General features: G+C 34.8%; 2 protein-coding genes and 1 long non-coding RNA gene across 4 annotated transcripts; all 3 read left to right on the top strand.

Annotated features, from left to right (window-relative positions):
* The first annotated feature begins 649 nt into the window (after positions 1–649).
* LOC143588230 (disease resistance response protein 206-like) lies at positions 650–1,332 on the top strand. Its single transcript, XM_077069292.1, has one exon. It carries the CDS (start codon positions 685–687, stop codon positions 1,240–1,242), a length of 558 nt encoding a protein of 185 aa, XP_076925407.1. The 5' UTR covers positions 650–684; the 3' UTR covers positions 1,243–1,332.
* Positions 1,333–4,701: 3,369 nt separating this feature from the next.
* Positions 4,702–5,626, top strand: LOC143588228 (uncharacterized). 2 transcript variants are annotated; one of them, XR_013145070.1, is made up of 3 exons: positions 4,702–4,776; positions 5,121–5,228; positions 5,345–5,626. It is a non-coding gene; the product is annotated as an uncharacterized LOC143588228 (long non-coding RNA). The 2 variants fall into 2 exon arrangements; XR_013145069.1 differs by having other exon boundaries at positions 4,708–4,776; positions 5,121–5,219; positions 5,335–5,626.
* A 3,480-nt stretch (positions 5,627–9,106) lies between these two features.
* On the top strand, positions 9,107–11,108 carry LOC143588220 (F-box/kelch-repeat protein At1g57790-like). Its single transcript, XM_077069285.1, has 2 exons — positions 9,107–9,853; positions 9,938–11,108. Exons 1-2 carry the CDS (start codon positions 9,291–9,293, stop codon positions 11,106–11,108), a joined length of 1,734 nt encoding a protein of 577 aa, XP_076925400.1. The 5' UTR covers positions 9,107–9,290.
* The last annotated feature ends 5,701 nt before the right edge of the window (positions 11,109–16,809 follow it).

Here is a 16,809-nt window from a genome sequence, read left to right as displayed (position 1 = left end):
TTATATATAATAGATTAAGAATATGTTTACTTACAAAGTTTTTATCATCTAATATTGTGAACTCGGTTAGTAATCAATATTCACGAACACAAAGATACATTATTAGACAAAGTTGTGTATCTTCTAAGTGCCAATTTGGTAAATACACATGCCTCTTATAGGAAAGGTTATAGGTAATTTAAATATGAAGAAGAGAGAGTTTGGAATTCCTGATTTATTTAAAGTAGAGTAGAAGTAATATTTATCGTTAAAAATATATATAGTAAGTGCATATTATTATTGTTGTGAAACAAATTACTATTCATATTGGTTATTGGTTTAATCACTTGATGTAATTGTTAAAAATAATGTTTTCATTTTAAGTTAAAGTTTGTAAAACATACAATACAAAGTGTTTTATGCATGAGGTAATACCAAAAAAACATATCACTTTAGTTAGTGGATGGTAATTATTACAAATAATGCTTTCCACTAAATCAAGGTTTATAAAACATATTGTAGAAAGTATTATATACAGGGATTTATTTAATTAGTATTAAAAAGTTATATAGGATAATCCAGTTGGGTTATCCATCAACTGCCCTATATAAAGGAGATGAATTGATGAAATAAAAACCCACAAGATCTCTTCTTACACTCACTCTTTTCTTAAACTTGACTTGGATTTCAAAATCCTTATTTCAAATGAAATCACCAACCATTTTTGTTACCTTCTTCCTCTTTCTCTTCTTCTTAACGTCATCCGCTTATCCGGGCATGAAAAGACAACCCTACCCATGTAAAAACCTAGTGTTCTATTTTCATGACGTGATTTATAATGGTAAAAACGCCGCTAATGCAACTTCTGCTATTGTAGGTGCACCCCAATGGGGAAACCTTACAATATTAGCAGATAAGTTTCATTTTGGAAATATAGCGGTTTTTGATGATCCCATCACTTTAGACAATAATTTTCATTCAACTCCCGTGGGTCGGGCTCAAGGGATGTACTTCTACGACACCAAAAACACATTCACCGCATGGCTAGGATTTTCGTTTGTGTTGAATAGTGAACAACATAAAGGAACCATAAATTTCATCGGGGCTGACCCGATTATGGTTAAAAGTAGAGATATATCCGTGGTTGGTGGGACCGGGGACTTTTTCATGCATCGTGGGATTGCGACTATTATGACTGACTCTTACGAAGGGGACGTGTATTTTAGGCTTCGTGTCGATATTAAGTTCTATGAATGTTGGTGATTAAGTCTTCATAATACTACTGTAGTAGGCTAAATATGATTGCTGTGGGACAACTTTTACGTATTGAAGTGTGATGCAAAATAATACATCTTTTCTTTTATGAATTTCATATCACTGCATAATGATGTTATGATTGTTATATTTTTATTTATATTCATAAAATTAAATTCTATATTTGATGGTAGTTTTAATATATACCATTTATATTATCAACTAACTACTTTTTATCTTTCGTATTACTAGGTTGTTTTACATTAATTATTTGTTTCTAGTATTTATATATTTCTGGATTTTAATTTTATTTGTTGAAAGAAAGTTAATAATATACTTGATGAAAGGGTTTCACAAATTGAGATGTTATAACTCGGTTAAAAAGCTATTTGGGTTTAGTGAGAGTAATGACCTGCTTATTTTTTTTATTATAAAATTGTTTTTTAATTATAAATAATATTTTTTTTAAAAAGATCAGATATTACTTTTTGGTATATTTCTATTTAATAGGATTTTCATATCAAATATTTGATGAGATTAATTTTTAATTCAATGAGATGTTATAACCCGTTTAAGGGCGATCTGGGTTTGTAAGACCTATACCCGTGAATTCGGGTCAAATGCATGAAAAAACTCTATTTACAAATAAAACAATCTGGTAGTTTGAGAGAGTGTATGAAGGTTACGTTTATATATATATTTAAGATTAATTTATTTATGCCTACTTGGATTCCATAAACAGATAAACTTGTTAACCATATTATGAACAATTATTGTAGTTATTTTATTTTTTTTATTCGCAAGTACATGTAATTAGGGCTGTAAGTGAACCGGAAGTCCGGTGGACGTCTGACTGTCCGTTCGGTGGGAAGTTTGTTTATGTTTGTCTGTTTAACAAACGAACCGGTTCCGGACAAAAATATTATGTTCGGTAAGCTTAACGGACGAACACGGGCAAAGGTCGCGTTCATTCTATAGTGTTCGTGGACGTCCGATAATGTTTGTTTGATTACGTCCGGTAGTGTCCGTTTAATAGTGTTGTGTATGTTGAAATTCTTTGAAGAATGAAGAATTTGAAGTTTGTCATCAATGGATTAGTCTTGTGATTTCTTCATCTTTATGTTGGTGTAGAAATCTTGATTAAACCATTAGTATATATAAACTTGATAATCTTGATCTTGAATGTTTTCAGTCTTTGTTAGGTCTTGTGTTAACTAATGGTGATCAATCAAGTGTTAAGTGTGGGCGACGACTAGGGGTGCAAGCGAGCCGAGCCGAGCCAGGCTCGAGCTCGGCTCGTTTAACTTACACGGAGCTCGAGCTCGGCTCGTTTCGAGCTCTATTTTCAAGCCTCGAGCTCGGCTCGTGAGTAGATTTTCAAGCTCGAGCTCGGCTCAGGCTTGGCTTGTTTACAATTTATTAATTATTTTTTTATATAATTATAAATATTTTTATATATTTTTTTCTATAAAAATTTTATGTATAAAATAGTATATATTATTTAGTTATTATTATTTATTTTTAATAACATTATATATATTAATTAACAATTATTAAATATATATTTTGAAAAATTATATAAATGACAGACTCGTTTAGGCTCGTAAGCTGGCTCGAGCTCGATAAGTGAAGCTCGGGCTCAGGCTCGTTTATTAAGCGATCTTACTTTTAGGCTCGAGCTCGGGCTCGATTAAGCTCGGCTTGATCGAGCTTTTTAACGAGCCGATCTCGAGTAGCTCGCGAGCAGCTCTGCTCGTTTGTTAATAAAATTGTAAGTTTCTCTATTTTGTCTCAATAACTATTATTGTGTGTTTGCAGAGAAGGTTATAAACAAACACGCGCGCTAGTCAGTTTGTTAACAGCAGGTGCAAACCACCGCACGCGCATGCAGATTAGCTCTGATCAGAAACGCGCGCTCGTTGGTCTGCCCGTGGTGTTAACAAACTGACCAGCGCGCATGTTTGTTTGTTTTTGTTAAATTATAATATTTCAAATATTTTATACATGTAATTGCGATACAACAAAAAAAATATAATTAACATGCTGGCAGCGTGTGCAGACCAACGCCTCGGGCTGTCAGCGCGTGCAGACCAGCGCGCGGGGGCTGTCAGCGCGTGCAGACCACCGCGCACGCGTGCAGATCAGTTTGTTAACAGCACGTGCAAACCACCGCGCGCGCAGATCAGATCTGATCAGAAACGCGCGCTCGTTGGTCTGCACGTGGTGTTAACAAACTGACCATCGCGCATGTTTGTTTGTTTTTGTTAAAGTATAATATTTCAAATATTTTACACATGTAATTGCGATACAACAAAAAAATATAATAAACATGCAGGCAGCGTGTGCAGACCAGCGCCTCGGGCTGTCAGCGCGTGCAGACCAGCGCGCGCGGGCTGTAAGCTTCGTCTATTTTATACATCTACGTGTGCAATAATAGAAAGTAAGAAAGTCAAAAAACGGTTACGAGAACCTGATGAGGAAAAAGAAAAAAATAATGGAAAAGAAAAAGAGACAAGTAAAGCAATAAAAAGAGACAAGTAAAAGAGACAAGTAAAGCATTGCTATTGGTGGGATATACTGAGTACGTACGATGATGATGATGATGATGATGATGATGATGATGAAAAAGAGACAAGTAAAGCAATAAAAATTCATAAAGAAAAAAACAAAACACCGGAGCCTAGTGAGGAAAATGAAAAACATAAAGGAAAGGGAAAGAATACAAGAAAAGATAAAGAGACTTTTCGAAAAAGGAAGGCGAGAGCACAACGGAAGACAAGGGTGAGAATTGAGAAAAGTCCTATATTGACAATGGCTGCACTTGTGGCTGATGGACAAATTGCAAAGGTTGATTCCATAAAAGTTCAGAGTGTCGATGATTGTTTTGGGTACGAGAGTTACACGTACCTAAGTATGGAAGATTTCGAAGCTGTTTTTACACTGGACTGGCTGAGTGGTTCTATAGTTACTTCATATATGATGTAAGTGAATAATTTAATGTAAAAAACTGTTTTTGATTGAAGCACAATTTAGTTAATCAATTTACTTTTTGTATATTATAAACAGGTACTTGTACGAGCAACTCAAGAATGGGCTGATTCCAAATCATGGAATTTGTTTTGTCCGCGAGTGCACCCATGACAGATGATCGTAAAGTGTGATCCCAACATATTGAAGATTCAAGTAAAATAATTGCAGATCGGTTGACTAAAAGAAACAAAAATGACATCGTCATTGTGCCCTATAATCCCGGGTTTGAATTCTCATTTAAATAACTGTTCGTTAATAATTTAGGGCTAAGTTGTTTCTCTTTATTTTTGTTCGATTTTTGTAGAAATTACTTGCTATTATCTTGATTCCTGAAGGCCTATCCGCAGCTGAAGCAAATTATCGATGCGTAAGTAATACAAATTATTGATTAGATATTACATTCTTTGATATAATACGCTGCAAATTTCATAATCTACTTGTAGGGCAATGGTATTGTACGCTGTAAAAATGGGATCTCTTATGCGAGTCAAAGTCAACTGGGTCAACAACAAGGTGAGCACTTAATTCCTTATTGAAATTGCCTTTTTAAAATATCATTTTTGACAATGGTGACTTAAGTATAATATGTGTTGGATTGTGCGTGCAAACTGACCATCACGCGCTGCTGCATTGTCCTGAACACGCGCTCAAGTTGAATTCTTATATAGTTATATATATCATGCATTTTATGGAATACTATTCAAGACACTTAAGATTATAAAGGTCAAACGGGCCTAAATCGTGAAACCGACCCGTCACTACTGGTGGTGAACACCCCTAGCTACTATATTCTTGTTTATAAATCACTAGAATCTTAATTATAGGGCTTCAATATTTTACTATTTGTAACTGTGTAGTGTCCAACTCAGCCGGGAAGTACCGAGTGTGGTTATTATGTCTTAAACTTCATGAAGGAGATCATCCGTGAAGGACTTGACATACTCATCAAGAACAATGTAAGTGTAGTTTATTTTTTTATGTTTGTAATTTGTATTGGTTTGTAATTTTGGCCCAATTCATTTTGATTCAATCAAATCTGGTCACGTTATCTTTTTCTAATTTTCTTCTTAGGTCGGGGGAGACAAAGAGGAATACACGGATGTGGATTTTGATGCAGTTCGGGAAGAATGGTCGGGTTATGCGGCACAGTTTATTTTCCGGTAGTGATGCATGTGTTTGTATTGACTATTAACCAATATTTTTGATAACTTGGGAATATTTGTAATATTTTGACGTACGATGTCTAGTTATGAAATGAAATGAATAGTTTTGCTCTATAATGGTGTCTTTAATATAAAAATTTGTAATTATGCATAAAAAAAATTAAATTAAAATTATACGATGACACGCATTAGTGCTGGTCGTAAACTTGTGTCATAAATGCAATTAATAAAAGCGTGTCATACATGTGTGTCACAAATGTTTGTCATTAATGCGTGTCATTAAATATGACACGGTGCGTGTCATTTTTCGTTTATGACTAGGCCATTAACTACACGCATTTGCAACACTCAACGCGTGTCGTGAAAAACATTTTTTCTAGTAGTGGGAATAGATATTTCTTTCGTCATGTGCCCTTTTTTCCTCGTGAGAAAACGAAACAACACATCACATTTTCACCTTCTGTTATGTGGCTTCAAAGACATGAAGATTGATTATTGTTTGGCTTCAATATAAGGGTCGAATATCATGGAGCCTAGAGAGTTCAACTATTGGTTTGATCAGTGCCACCTTTCAAAGAAAAAGAAACAAGTTGTCGAAGGAATCATATGCACCATTTGGAAAGATAGAAATGAAGCAGTTTATAAAGCCAACGATTTAAAGACGGAGTTTAAATTTGATACCATCTTACATTTCTTGCTAGAAATAAAAAAGGTTAATCTTCATTGAACCGAGTGACTACAAAACCCACTTCTTTTTATGTAATTTTGGTGTTTTGATGTTTGGTTAGTGATATGATCATAAATATTAGTTAAGTTTAATATATTAATTAAGTTTATCTTTTATTTAGTTTCCTTATTGTATTATAATCAGGTTTCTTCTAGTTTATTTTTTTCTATTATTATGTCTTTGATTTTCCTATATATAGTAATGTTTAATAAAAAAAATATGAGAAAAATAATCATAAAATTGTCTCAAGTTTGATTTCTATTCTTCTTTCTTGTTCGTGGAGCATAACTCACTCTACGGGTGTATCAGGAGATTGACCATCTTCAGTCGGTATCTATCAGTTAGCTTTTTCTAACCATCATCCTTTATATATAATCTTCTTTAGTTGTTAAAAAAAGGATATATCTTTTAAAAATCAAGTTTTTTTTAAACTCTGTATGAAGTTTTAAGTCTTGTGCACAAAATTTTATGGTTTTTTTACATGTTGTTTTACCTTTAGGTGCGAGGCCCGACCCATAAGTGTGGGCGACGAATAGGGGTGCAAGCAAGCCGAGCCGAGCCCGAGCTCGACTAGGCTTGAGCTCGGCTCGTTTAACTAGCTTGGCTCGTTTTGACCTCTATTTTCAAGGCTCGAACTCGGATCGTGAGTAAATTTTCAATCCCGGCTCGGGCTTGGCTTGTTTACAATTTATTAATTATTTTTTATATAATTATAACTATTTTTATATATTTTTTTCTATAAAAATTTTATGTATAAAATAGTATATATTATTTAGTTATTATTATTTATTTTTCATAACATTATATATATTAATTAACAATTATTAAATATATATTTTTAAAAATTATATAAATGACAGACTCGTTTAGGCTCGCGATCCGGCTCAAGCTCGATAAGTGAAGCTCGGGCTCTGGCTCGATCGAGCTTTTTAGCGAGCCGGTCTCGAGTAGCTCGCGAGCATCTCTGCTCGTTTGCACCCCTGGCGACGACAAGACTCAACATTTGTATACATATTGAGTCCAGGGTTTTAACCTAGTGTTTTATATGGAAAATGTTGTAAAACTCGCTAGAGGATAGTCGGACAGTGTGGTAGGGATTAACGATTAATCAGATTAAAATTTATTATATAAATTTTCAAACAAATATTTGTACCGAATTTTATATATTAAACTTTTAACTTTAACCGATTTTGACTAAATATTGACTAACCTGTGACTAATTTGTGGACCACCGACTATCGATTGCTAAGAATCTTTTTTATATTTGTTTCTAAAATAGAATATCAAACTATTTATAGGGAAGAGATCGAGAAAGGCAAAAATAAAAAATAATAATATTACGTTCTTGATCGGCTCTTTCACACATTAAGACTACTCCTTAGGTGATTTTTGCCTAAGAGATCGGAACAAAAAAAAAATTAAAAAAGCCATGACTAGTTCACGACCACGATCAAGATTGCAAACAAAGTTTGGAGATAGTGGATCCAAGTGTCACACTTGGGTTGGTTGCTTTTTATTTTATTTTTTGATTTTTCTTTTAACATAATTCATTTTAATTATAATTTGATTTTTCTTAAATAACTTATAATATTTAAAATTTTAAAAAAATTTAAAAACACAATCTTGTTTAGTTTTTTTTTGTGAACATTCCGGTATAAATTTTATAAAAAACGAAGTTCGTTTCAAAATTTGCATTTTTAATACAAATTAAATATTAACATTATCTTCGTCACCACATGTCACGATTTTATATTTAAAAAAAATATAATTACTTAATTATATTTATATAGTTAATCAAAACTAATTATAAATTGAATTAATTTAATAAAAAAAAGAATGAGATTAGGTTGTTAATGAGAGTAAAAGATTGGAGTGAGTTAAATTTTGTAGATTGAAGAGAGAGAAATTAATTTTATAATGTGGGATTGAGATTGTGAGATTGTTAATGGGAGTAGTCTTAACCCTCGCCATCGTCAACCACACCGATCACCGCCTAAACAACACAGGTAAATATGTTTGCTTTCATTCATGTTTATTTTTGTGTCTAGTTTAAGCTATACATTAATTTGTTTATTATTATTGTTCTGTACACTTATGATGCTTGAAGTTAATGTTATATTTCATCTATATATTAGGATCGGATATTTATAACATGTTCGTTGTTCATACCATTCGGGGGATTTGTTATATCGTTAGAGGGTTGTCTTACGTCCAATCCTTGTTTTTTTTCGGTAAAAACATAATAGTTGTTGAAAAGTAAAAGTAATATTTGTTTATCAAAACTCAAAACCATTATAAAGTTACTGATCTTTAACCAAAGCTACAACCTTGAAGCTGTGAAGCAATTAATTACACAGTTTTCTTAAGTAACAATTGAATCTTTTCTTTTCTCAAAATCATCAAGTTCTATTGTCTTCAGGTAAAGAACTTCACTCACATTATAATGATCCTGACATTTAACCAAAGCTCCAACCTTTTTCGACAATATCGTTTTTTATTTCTCAATATATACTGGTCAGATTTTTATGTTTTTCATAATATGACAATTATTTTTCAAGATCATGGTTCATGGCATCTATTAATTTACTAACTTCAGCCAGTTTTGGGGGGATTAGAATATATATTTTATTTTTTTTGATTTTTTTATAAGAGGAGTTTATCATATATATTTTTTCTGATATATAGTAGTTAGTATATATGTTGAACTAAATAAGTTTAAGCTTTTATCAGATGGAGCAGAAGCTGATCGCTTGTGGTAATCAATTGCCTTCCCTATCTGCAAAGTACCCATGGTTAGTTGCTCAGAACCCGGATGGCACTGGAGACCAGACTTTTTACACCATACACGACCAGCTGCCTCATTATCGATGTCGAATGCCTAAGCTAATTGGGAGACTTATTCACATGGTTGGGTGATTCTCTCCAAAAACAACATATGGTCTGTTTGGAACCCAGTGACTGCAAAGATCATAAATCTCCCTCCCTTGATTTTGAACAAATCCGAAACTATTGGACAATGTTGTTTGTCATCCCCTCCCGATGATCCCCTTTCTGTTCTCCTGTTGACGATAACGGGAAAACCGACATTTGTTTTTTGTCAGCTAGGTTTTAAGGGAAACAGGTTAAGATGGACAAAAATGCCATACAATAGGCAGCTCAAAGGAATAATTGGCCATTATGATGGCTTCTTACAATGCCTAACCTCTTACAATGGTAAAGTATATGCCCTGTGTAATGATGGCAAATTTGTCATCCAGGTTGACGTTATAGTTAAGGATGGAGAAATAGAAATACATATAAAGTTGTTGTTGTTTGCGAGATTCCCTTCCCCTTCCCATTGCCTTTCCCACACTTGGTTTCCCGTATATATTCCATTATTGAAAGGTACTGGTACAGAATTGTTCTGTATTATAGTAGCTTTTAACGAGGCCACACTTGCTAATGTGTACCTGTTTAAATGGGTCATGGCGGGTATGAGATGGGAAGAAATGGTGGACATCAAAGACGACACATTCTTTGTAAATCTTGCTCGTGATTACTCTGTTTATTACAGCAATGCAATTACGTCTGAGTTAGGGGGGTATATACACATATGTGACGAAATGGGCAAGATGATGTACTCGTTCGATGTTGAAGATAAAGCCTTTTCTCTATCTTCGATGGCTTACCCAACAAGTCATGTGTCATTGTGGGAATGCAGGTATTGCCTTAATTTATTTTGTCTTAGAAGTATCATTTGTGTTTTATTGCTAGTCCTAAAACCGATCATAATTATTTTGTGTAGCTTGGAAGGTGGTCGTGAAGATTTTGAGTTAACACGTGGTTCTAAAAGAGTAGACAAGGATGATAAGATAGCTGTAAGATCAGTTATGGATGGCGAGGTTGAGCTGAATGAATCACGCCTACTTAATCTCCCGTTTCATCTTTTGGTGACAATAATGGACCACTGTACTGGTGTTGAATATATGTCTTTTCGTGCTACATGCAAAAGTTGTCATTTAGCAGCACCTTTACTACAATGGAGCAACAAAACAGCGTTAACGAGATTGCACAAGTATTCAGTAGTTTCACCATGGCTAATGGTGGTAAACATGAATCGGGGCATTATCACTTTTACAGATCCGATTCTTGGTGACAAATACTTTATGAAAAGACCACATGTTTCTATCCGTGACAATAGAATACGTTGTTCTAGGTTTGGGTGGTTGCTGTTTTATAGCGACTATTCCATATTGGTGTTCTTTAATCCATTCACGGGTGATATCCGCAAGCTCCCCCCTGCCTGGTATTATTTAGATACCTTGTGTTTCTCTACACCTCCTACTTCCCCAGATTGCATGGTTGTTGGATTTAAAGAAGGAGGTAATGGTTCATGTGTGTTCATTCACGTCGTAGCTCGGGAACAAAGTTGGGTTATGATTCGTTTGGATTTTGGTGGTGCCACTCCACATCGCTTTTCTTTTCCAACATTCAGTGACCGAGATCTTTATGTTTTAGGTGACAAGGGGGAAGTTTATGTTTTTAAAAGTTTATTCAAATTAAAAGGTTACGGTTATGAGAAGGTTGCAAGTGCGATCGACAATTGTGAAGGAGAATATTTTCTTGTGAAACGCAATCGACAATTTTTACTAGTCACAGTAGGCAAGTCTAAAGAATATGTTGAGGTATTCAAGTTGAATGTTTCTACAAAAGAGTGGGAGAAAATATATTGTTTAGGAAGGTATATGATTTACATTTGTGGTACCACATGTCTATGCATTGAAGCTGAAGCACCAGAGATGCAAAACAAGATCTTCTTTCCACGACTGGATTCCAAGAATGGCAACGTGGTGTTCTATTCGCTTGAAACACGCATGTATCAAAGGTTCCATGGCAGCAAAAACTTTGAAGAAGTTGTCGGGGTTGGATGGGAAAATGTCTTCCCTCACGCGTGGATTGAACCAACTTGGTCCTAGCTAGCGACTTGTTTCGTTTAGTTTATTTATTTCTCTATGAACCTTTTGCATCTATTTTTCATTTAATTTTTGTAACTAATATAAATGCTTGAAATGAATTATCCCTGTGATATGCAATCTCTTAAAAGATAACTCTTACGTTTCCATTTATTTAATATAATACTTTATGCAAATCAAACTAAATGCCAAAAGAAATGGAACTGATGATGGGTGATCCTTGCAAGTGATGTGAGTTCAATAATTGCATGTACATGTGTATGGTTATGTGGTATTTAGGTGGAAAAAACGATGCTAAAAAAACTCATTTACAAAAAAACTTATAGAACCAATCGAGGTGACCTTCATATGAAGACAAAAGGTGTCGGAACTTGGATATTTATTTGCTGATTGCAAGATTTGAAGAACTTTTAAGATTTCTTTCTTTTACGTATTGGATTGTGTGTGTATGGGTATAGGGGTTGCATATAGAACTACGAAGAGTCGTTCATAGTAGCCAGGGTCCAGTAACATGTTTTTAATATATGAACTTTAATGAATGCATGATTATTGTTAGAGGAATTGTAACTAGGTCAAATGCATTAGTGCATTACTTGGTTTATTATAAACATTTATTTGAAGGAGGTCCAAGTGTTCTGTTGTGTTTGTATGCTACAATTTATACGAGGCACAACCATATTCGAGATGCCAACACAGTGAATTAACATCATTCGGTCCACTTGACCGATATAGTCACCTCGGCCGTATTTGTAAGATATGCTGATTTGATGAGGGGAGGGGGTTAAGCACATTTTCATATTTACTTATGTTTAAAAAGGTATAATTTTAAAGAATCCTGTTATTCAAAATTCCTGTTGTTTAGTAAGAAAATGGTATTGTAAGACATGTTAAAAACAAAACATAAATAAATATTACAGATACAATAAAATACCCAGAACTTTATTAGTATGTTATAAGCATTTTTAATCTTTTATATTGGTTTCCGGGTGAAAAGAAATTTCCTTTGACCATGAAAATATGTATGAGGATATGGCATTTTTTTGCAGGAATGATACGATGGACGAATGTATATCGTAACATCATATATGTTGGTTAAGTAAATATAGTAGTAGACTCATGATAAACAGAGTATATAAGTTTGACATGACATCTATACTCTCTCAATTAAATAGTTTCAAACTGAGCATGAGTCGGTTCAAAGTTGTTAGTTTGACCTCACATTGATAACTTATGTAAGTTTTACAATTTTTCTCTTATTTCTTATTAATATGTTGTTTTCTATGAGTGGTACACGCCTAACATCTAGGATCAAGGAAACACACTTGTCACAAATAACGTAAAGTATGTTCAAATATCACCTCAAAGACTGTTGAACTTTACAACAAAACTAAGAAAATGTATACATACAAATTCTTTTGGATCCATACATTAAGAATTATAGAAAGTATAGTTGTAATGCATTTTTCACGTACATAATCTTTATTTTTGTTATCTTATATCATCTCATGTATTATACGGTAACTAATGCTAGTTAAATTCATATATTAGATAAAACTCGAGTTGTTGTATTTGGAAGACAAGAAATTCGGCCATCTTTGAAAACAAAATGGTCTCGATCAATCATTTCATAAAAGACATCAAAAACAGTTTTTTTGGGGTAAAAAATAGGTGTAAACTAGTGGGGTTGGATAGGGAAAAATGGTGCTCGTTTTGATGTAATGGGTGCGCATGTAATTTGGTGCATATGTTGTAGGTTTATTGGATTTAAATAATCCAAACTTTGGTCAATTGGCCAATATTAATCCCAACTTAAGAATTGGCCCACATTAATCCCAACTTTCACTGTATTAGCTGTCAAAGAATCTTTTCCTAACGGAGTCTAACTCCGTTAATTTTTGCTTATGTGGCTGCTTATGTGGCGCAAAAAAAAACATTAATTTTTTAAAAACACTCTTTTAAGATATATATCAAAGTTCATGGACCATTTGTAAAAATTACCCATCACCATTATCATTCTCTAACATCTTATACCACCACCACACCGGTACCACCACTACCACATCAGGCTACCATATTTTCCGGTGATGTTTTTGACGATTCCGGCAAGATTTCCGGCTTAAAACGGTTTTCCGGCAAGGTAACCATATTTTTCGCTGTAACAACAGAAATTTCCGGCGACGTTCATGCCATGGATGTGAGCATGATCAGAATTGTTTGATGATTTGTAGAGTGTTAATTGATCTCGTAGCCGTTTTTCTTTCCGGCAAGAAACTGGATATTCCGGTGAGGCCATTCTGGGGACACGTTTTCGGCAAGCCATATTAGTGTCATTTTCTGATTTAGTAATAACACATCGAGTTCCGACTGTAACAGATTTCTCCGGTGAAGAAAATTGTTGTTCTGGTGGCCTAACTACTTTTTCCGATCATTTTCGTTTCTCCGGCCATGATTAAGTTTTCCAGCGGGTTTGTATAAGAAAACAATGTGTTACTAATTGTACGACGGCAGAATATCTCTACAAAACATATTTATTTTGCTCCGATCAAATTTCTGTCAATGTTCAGATTTCGTTCAGATCCACATACTCTGATTTTTCTGAATAGAATGGTGTGGTGGCCATGCTTATGTAGTGATGGTGGTGATAATGGTGAGGTGATGGTAGCTTGATGTGGCGGTGGTAGAATGGTAGTAATGGTGTGATGGTGGTATAAGATGTTAGATGGTGGTGGGTAATTTTTACAAATGGTCTATGAATTTTGATATATATGTTAAAAGAGTGTTTTTAAAAAATTAATGTTTTTTTGCGCCACATAAGCAGCCACGTAAGCAAAAATTAACGGAGTTAGACTCCGTTAGGAAAAGGTTTGTTGACAGCCAATACAGTGAAAGTTGGGATTAATGTGGGTCAATTCTTAAGTTGGGATTAATATTGGCCAATTGACCAAAGTTTGGATTATTTAAATCCAATAAACCTATGTTGTATTTAGTCTAGTGGTTTGATGTTTTGATAAAATTAGCCGTTCAAAAGAAAGATAAAACTCGATCTTAAGATGGATTCCATTGCTTTCTTCATGGTGTCCCGGGCGACTTCTTTGAAGAACACGTTGCCAGAAACTTTCTTGCAGTTGGTCGCCGGCGACGGAGGCATGATGAACACAAAACAGGCATCGTCGACCAGATTGTAATCAATTTGATTAGAGCCGCTGGATTTAGTGAGACATGGTGGTTTGTTATTGGTTGTTCAAAACCGGCCGTCTGGAGAGCGAAATAAGGCGTTGACGTTTTTTAAATGACCAATCTGGAATGTGAGTGATCATTTATGGAATTTTCTCTTTGTAAAAACGTAGGAAAAATCTAGTTACAAATGGTTTCTTAATTTGATACTTGATTCAACTAATTTCCAAAACAGTCCTAAAGTTAGAGATGTTCAAAACGGTTTGGGACTAGGAACCGGAACCGGTTCCTATATTCAAAACTCCCTTATAAACCGGTTCCAGGCTCGAACCGGTTAGGGAACCGAACCGGTTCTCCCACCCTCGGACCCCTAACCTATGGAACCGGTTCTTACCGGTTCCTAAACCGGTTCCTGTACCCTAACCGGTCAAAAAACGGCTATTTTTGACCCCAACGGTCAAAAAACGGCCAAAAAAAACGGTTAGGAACCGGTTCCGGTTCCAGAACCGGTTCCGGTTCGGTTCCGGTTCTTACCCGCCCCCACTCAGAAATGCAAGAACCGGTCACGGATCATCGGGTTGAATCAGATAGGGTCCGGTTCCTACAAAAAACGGGTAGGAACCGGTTCGGTTCCACCGGTTCGGTTCCAGGAACCGATTTATTTGATCATCTCTACCTAAAGTTATAGCCCATAACCACACCTTCATGTTTCGTTGGATGTTTTCTGTCACAATTAAGTCAATGCATAAACTTACCATAATAATTTCTAAAGTTATAGCCCATAACTATATGAAGTAAACTGATGATCCCAACACCAGCACCTAACATCCTAGCTACCATCATCACCCAGAATTTCCACTAGAGCTAACTTAACAACCTCCAAATCCAAATTCATTTATTAATTAATCTACCAAAAAAAACCAACTATTCCAACCTTCATTCACACACGCACCAATTTCATATATATTATAGGCATGACTACTGATGAATACGGGTTAAACCATCTGTTTACACTTTAATCCCAGAATCTAATTAATGATTATAGATGGAATCAAATTTTGAATAAACAAATCTAAGCCCTTAGGCGCTTGACAAAATCACTAATCTTCACATGAGATAATTGTGTCATAAACATATACTGTATTATTCAATGAAAATCTCCAACTTCCTTAAGAAATATAATAACTATATGAAGCAATATGGTGATTCCCAAAATGCAACTCACCCCTCAATACCAGCATCTACTTGATCCTACTATACTGCCACATCAGCCCAAGAATCTAACTAATTAACATCCTAGTTATAATTATCAACCAAAACTTCCACTATAGCGTGCTAAGTTAACAAACAGCCTCCACATATCACCATTACACATTTCCAAAATCATGATTAATGAAACCAATTTCTTGACCGATTATCCCAATTAACCTTCATTCACACACGTGCCATTTTCATACATACGCCGGTCACTGGTGTGACTACTAGTTAATACGGTTAAGTACTATAATTAAGGATTATAGATGGAACAGAGCTATGAATAAACAAACCTAGCTCGCTAAGCTCTTAAGCGACGTACGTATGACAAAATCACTAATCACTACACGTCTTGATAATTAAATACTAGTCACTGCATAATGTTAGACTACACTTACAATTAGTTACAATCCTAGTATATGACCACATCACAACAACAATCATGCACCTCATTCTGCATCAAATATGTGCACGAACACAACAAGAATCATAACATATGCACCTGTCAAAACTAGAAATCAACTAATAGCATCAAACTCATCGATCAATATCTATGTAATATGGAGCTAAACTCAATAGTAATAGTACCTGATGCGATTGATATCAACATCATCACATCACAAAAGCCTTTTTAGGTCATATCATGTCAATAGTTTTCAGCCTCATAGGTATCATATATGTGCGTATTATTATAAGCTAGGTCACTCATATTCATATTATATCAACAATTAAGTTGTGCGCAGTCATACCTCAATCGTCAGTGATCCTTAACGCCTCCTTCAACCTCTCAGCAATGCCGTGGTCTTCAATCATCTGATCCACGGGAACCACAGGCAGTTTGGTCTTGATGATCTCCGAAATGATCCACAGTCTCATATTAACCGAGCAATTTCCGCCCAAAGCCATTGCAACCAAACACTTCAATTTCTCCTGAAATTTCACGTCGCGTTCGTTCATTTACTCAATCGCAATAACTAATACTAATAATAATACTAACACTAACAGTAACACTCACCGAGCACGGAGCATTCTCCTTGTGCCTCACCACAAGAGCACAGTACAGGCACCTGCCATCGTTGATCCTGACGGAAAGCATCTGCGCGGCTTTTTTGAAGATACACAAATACGATGATAGAATTGGAAGTGAATAATATTATTCACGTATTGTTACAATATAAATACAGCAAGGGGCTCCATTATTCATGGAGAGAAATAATCAAAATACATGGAGAGAAATAAGCAACTAATAAATACAATATTGACTATTGACTAATTT

Source organism: Bidens hawaiensis, unplaced genomic scaffold, assembly GCF_021521415.1.
Source record: "Bidens hawaiensis isolate Kalapana, Puna unplaced genomic scaffold, B.hawaiensis_p1.1 tig00036246_1, whole genome shotgun sequence".
NCBI classification, from domain to species: Eukaryota; Viridiplantae; Streptophyta; class Magnoliopsida; order Asterales; family Asteraceae; genus Bidens; species Bidens hawaiensis.
Note: the sequence above shows the minus strand (reverse complement) of the source record. Positions and strands in the feature narration are given on the sequence as shown.

Bases quoted from the DNA above. Each gene is read 5' to 3' on its own strand.
- LOC143588220 (XM_077069285.1), top strand. From the start codon at position 9,291: ATGCCATACAATAGGCAGCTCAAAGGAATAATTGGCCATTATGATGGC. The intron at 9,854-9,937 runs GTATTGCCTTAA...TATTTTGTGTAG, and splicing joins GTGTCATTGTGGGAATGCAG to CTTGGAAGGTGGTCGTGAAG.
- LOC143588230 (XM_077069292.1), top strand. From the start codon at position 685: ATGAAATCACCAACCATTTTTGTTACCTTCTTCCTCTTTCTCTTCTTC.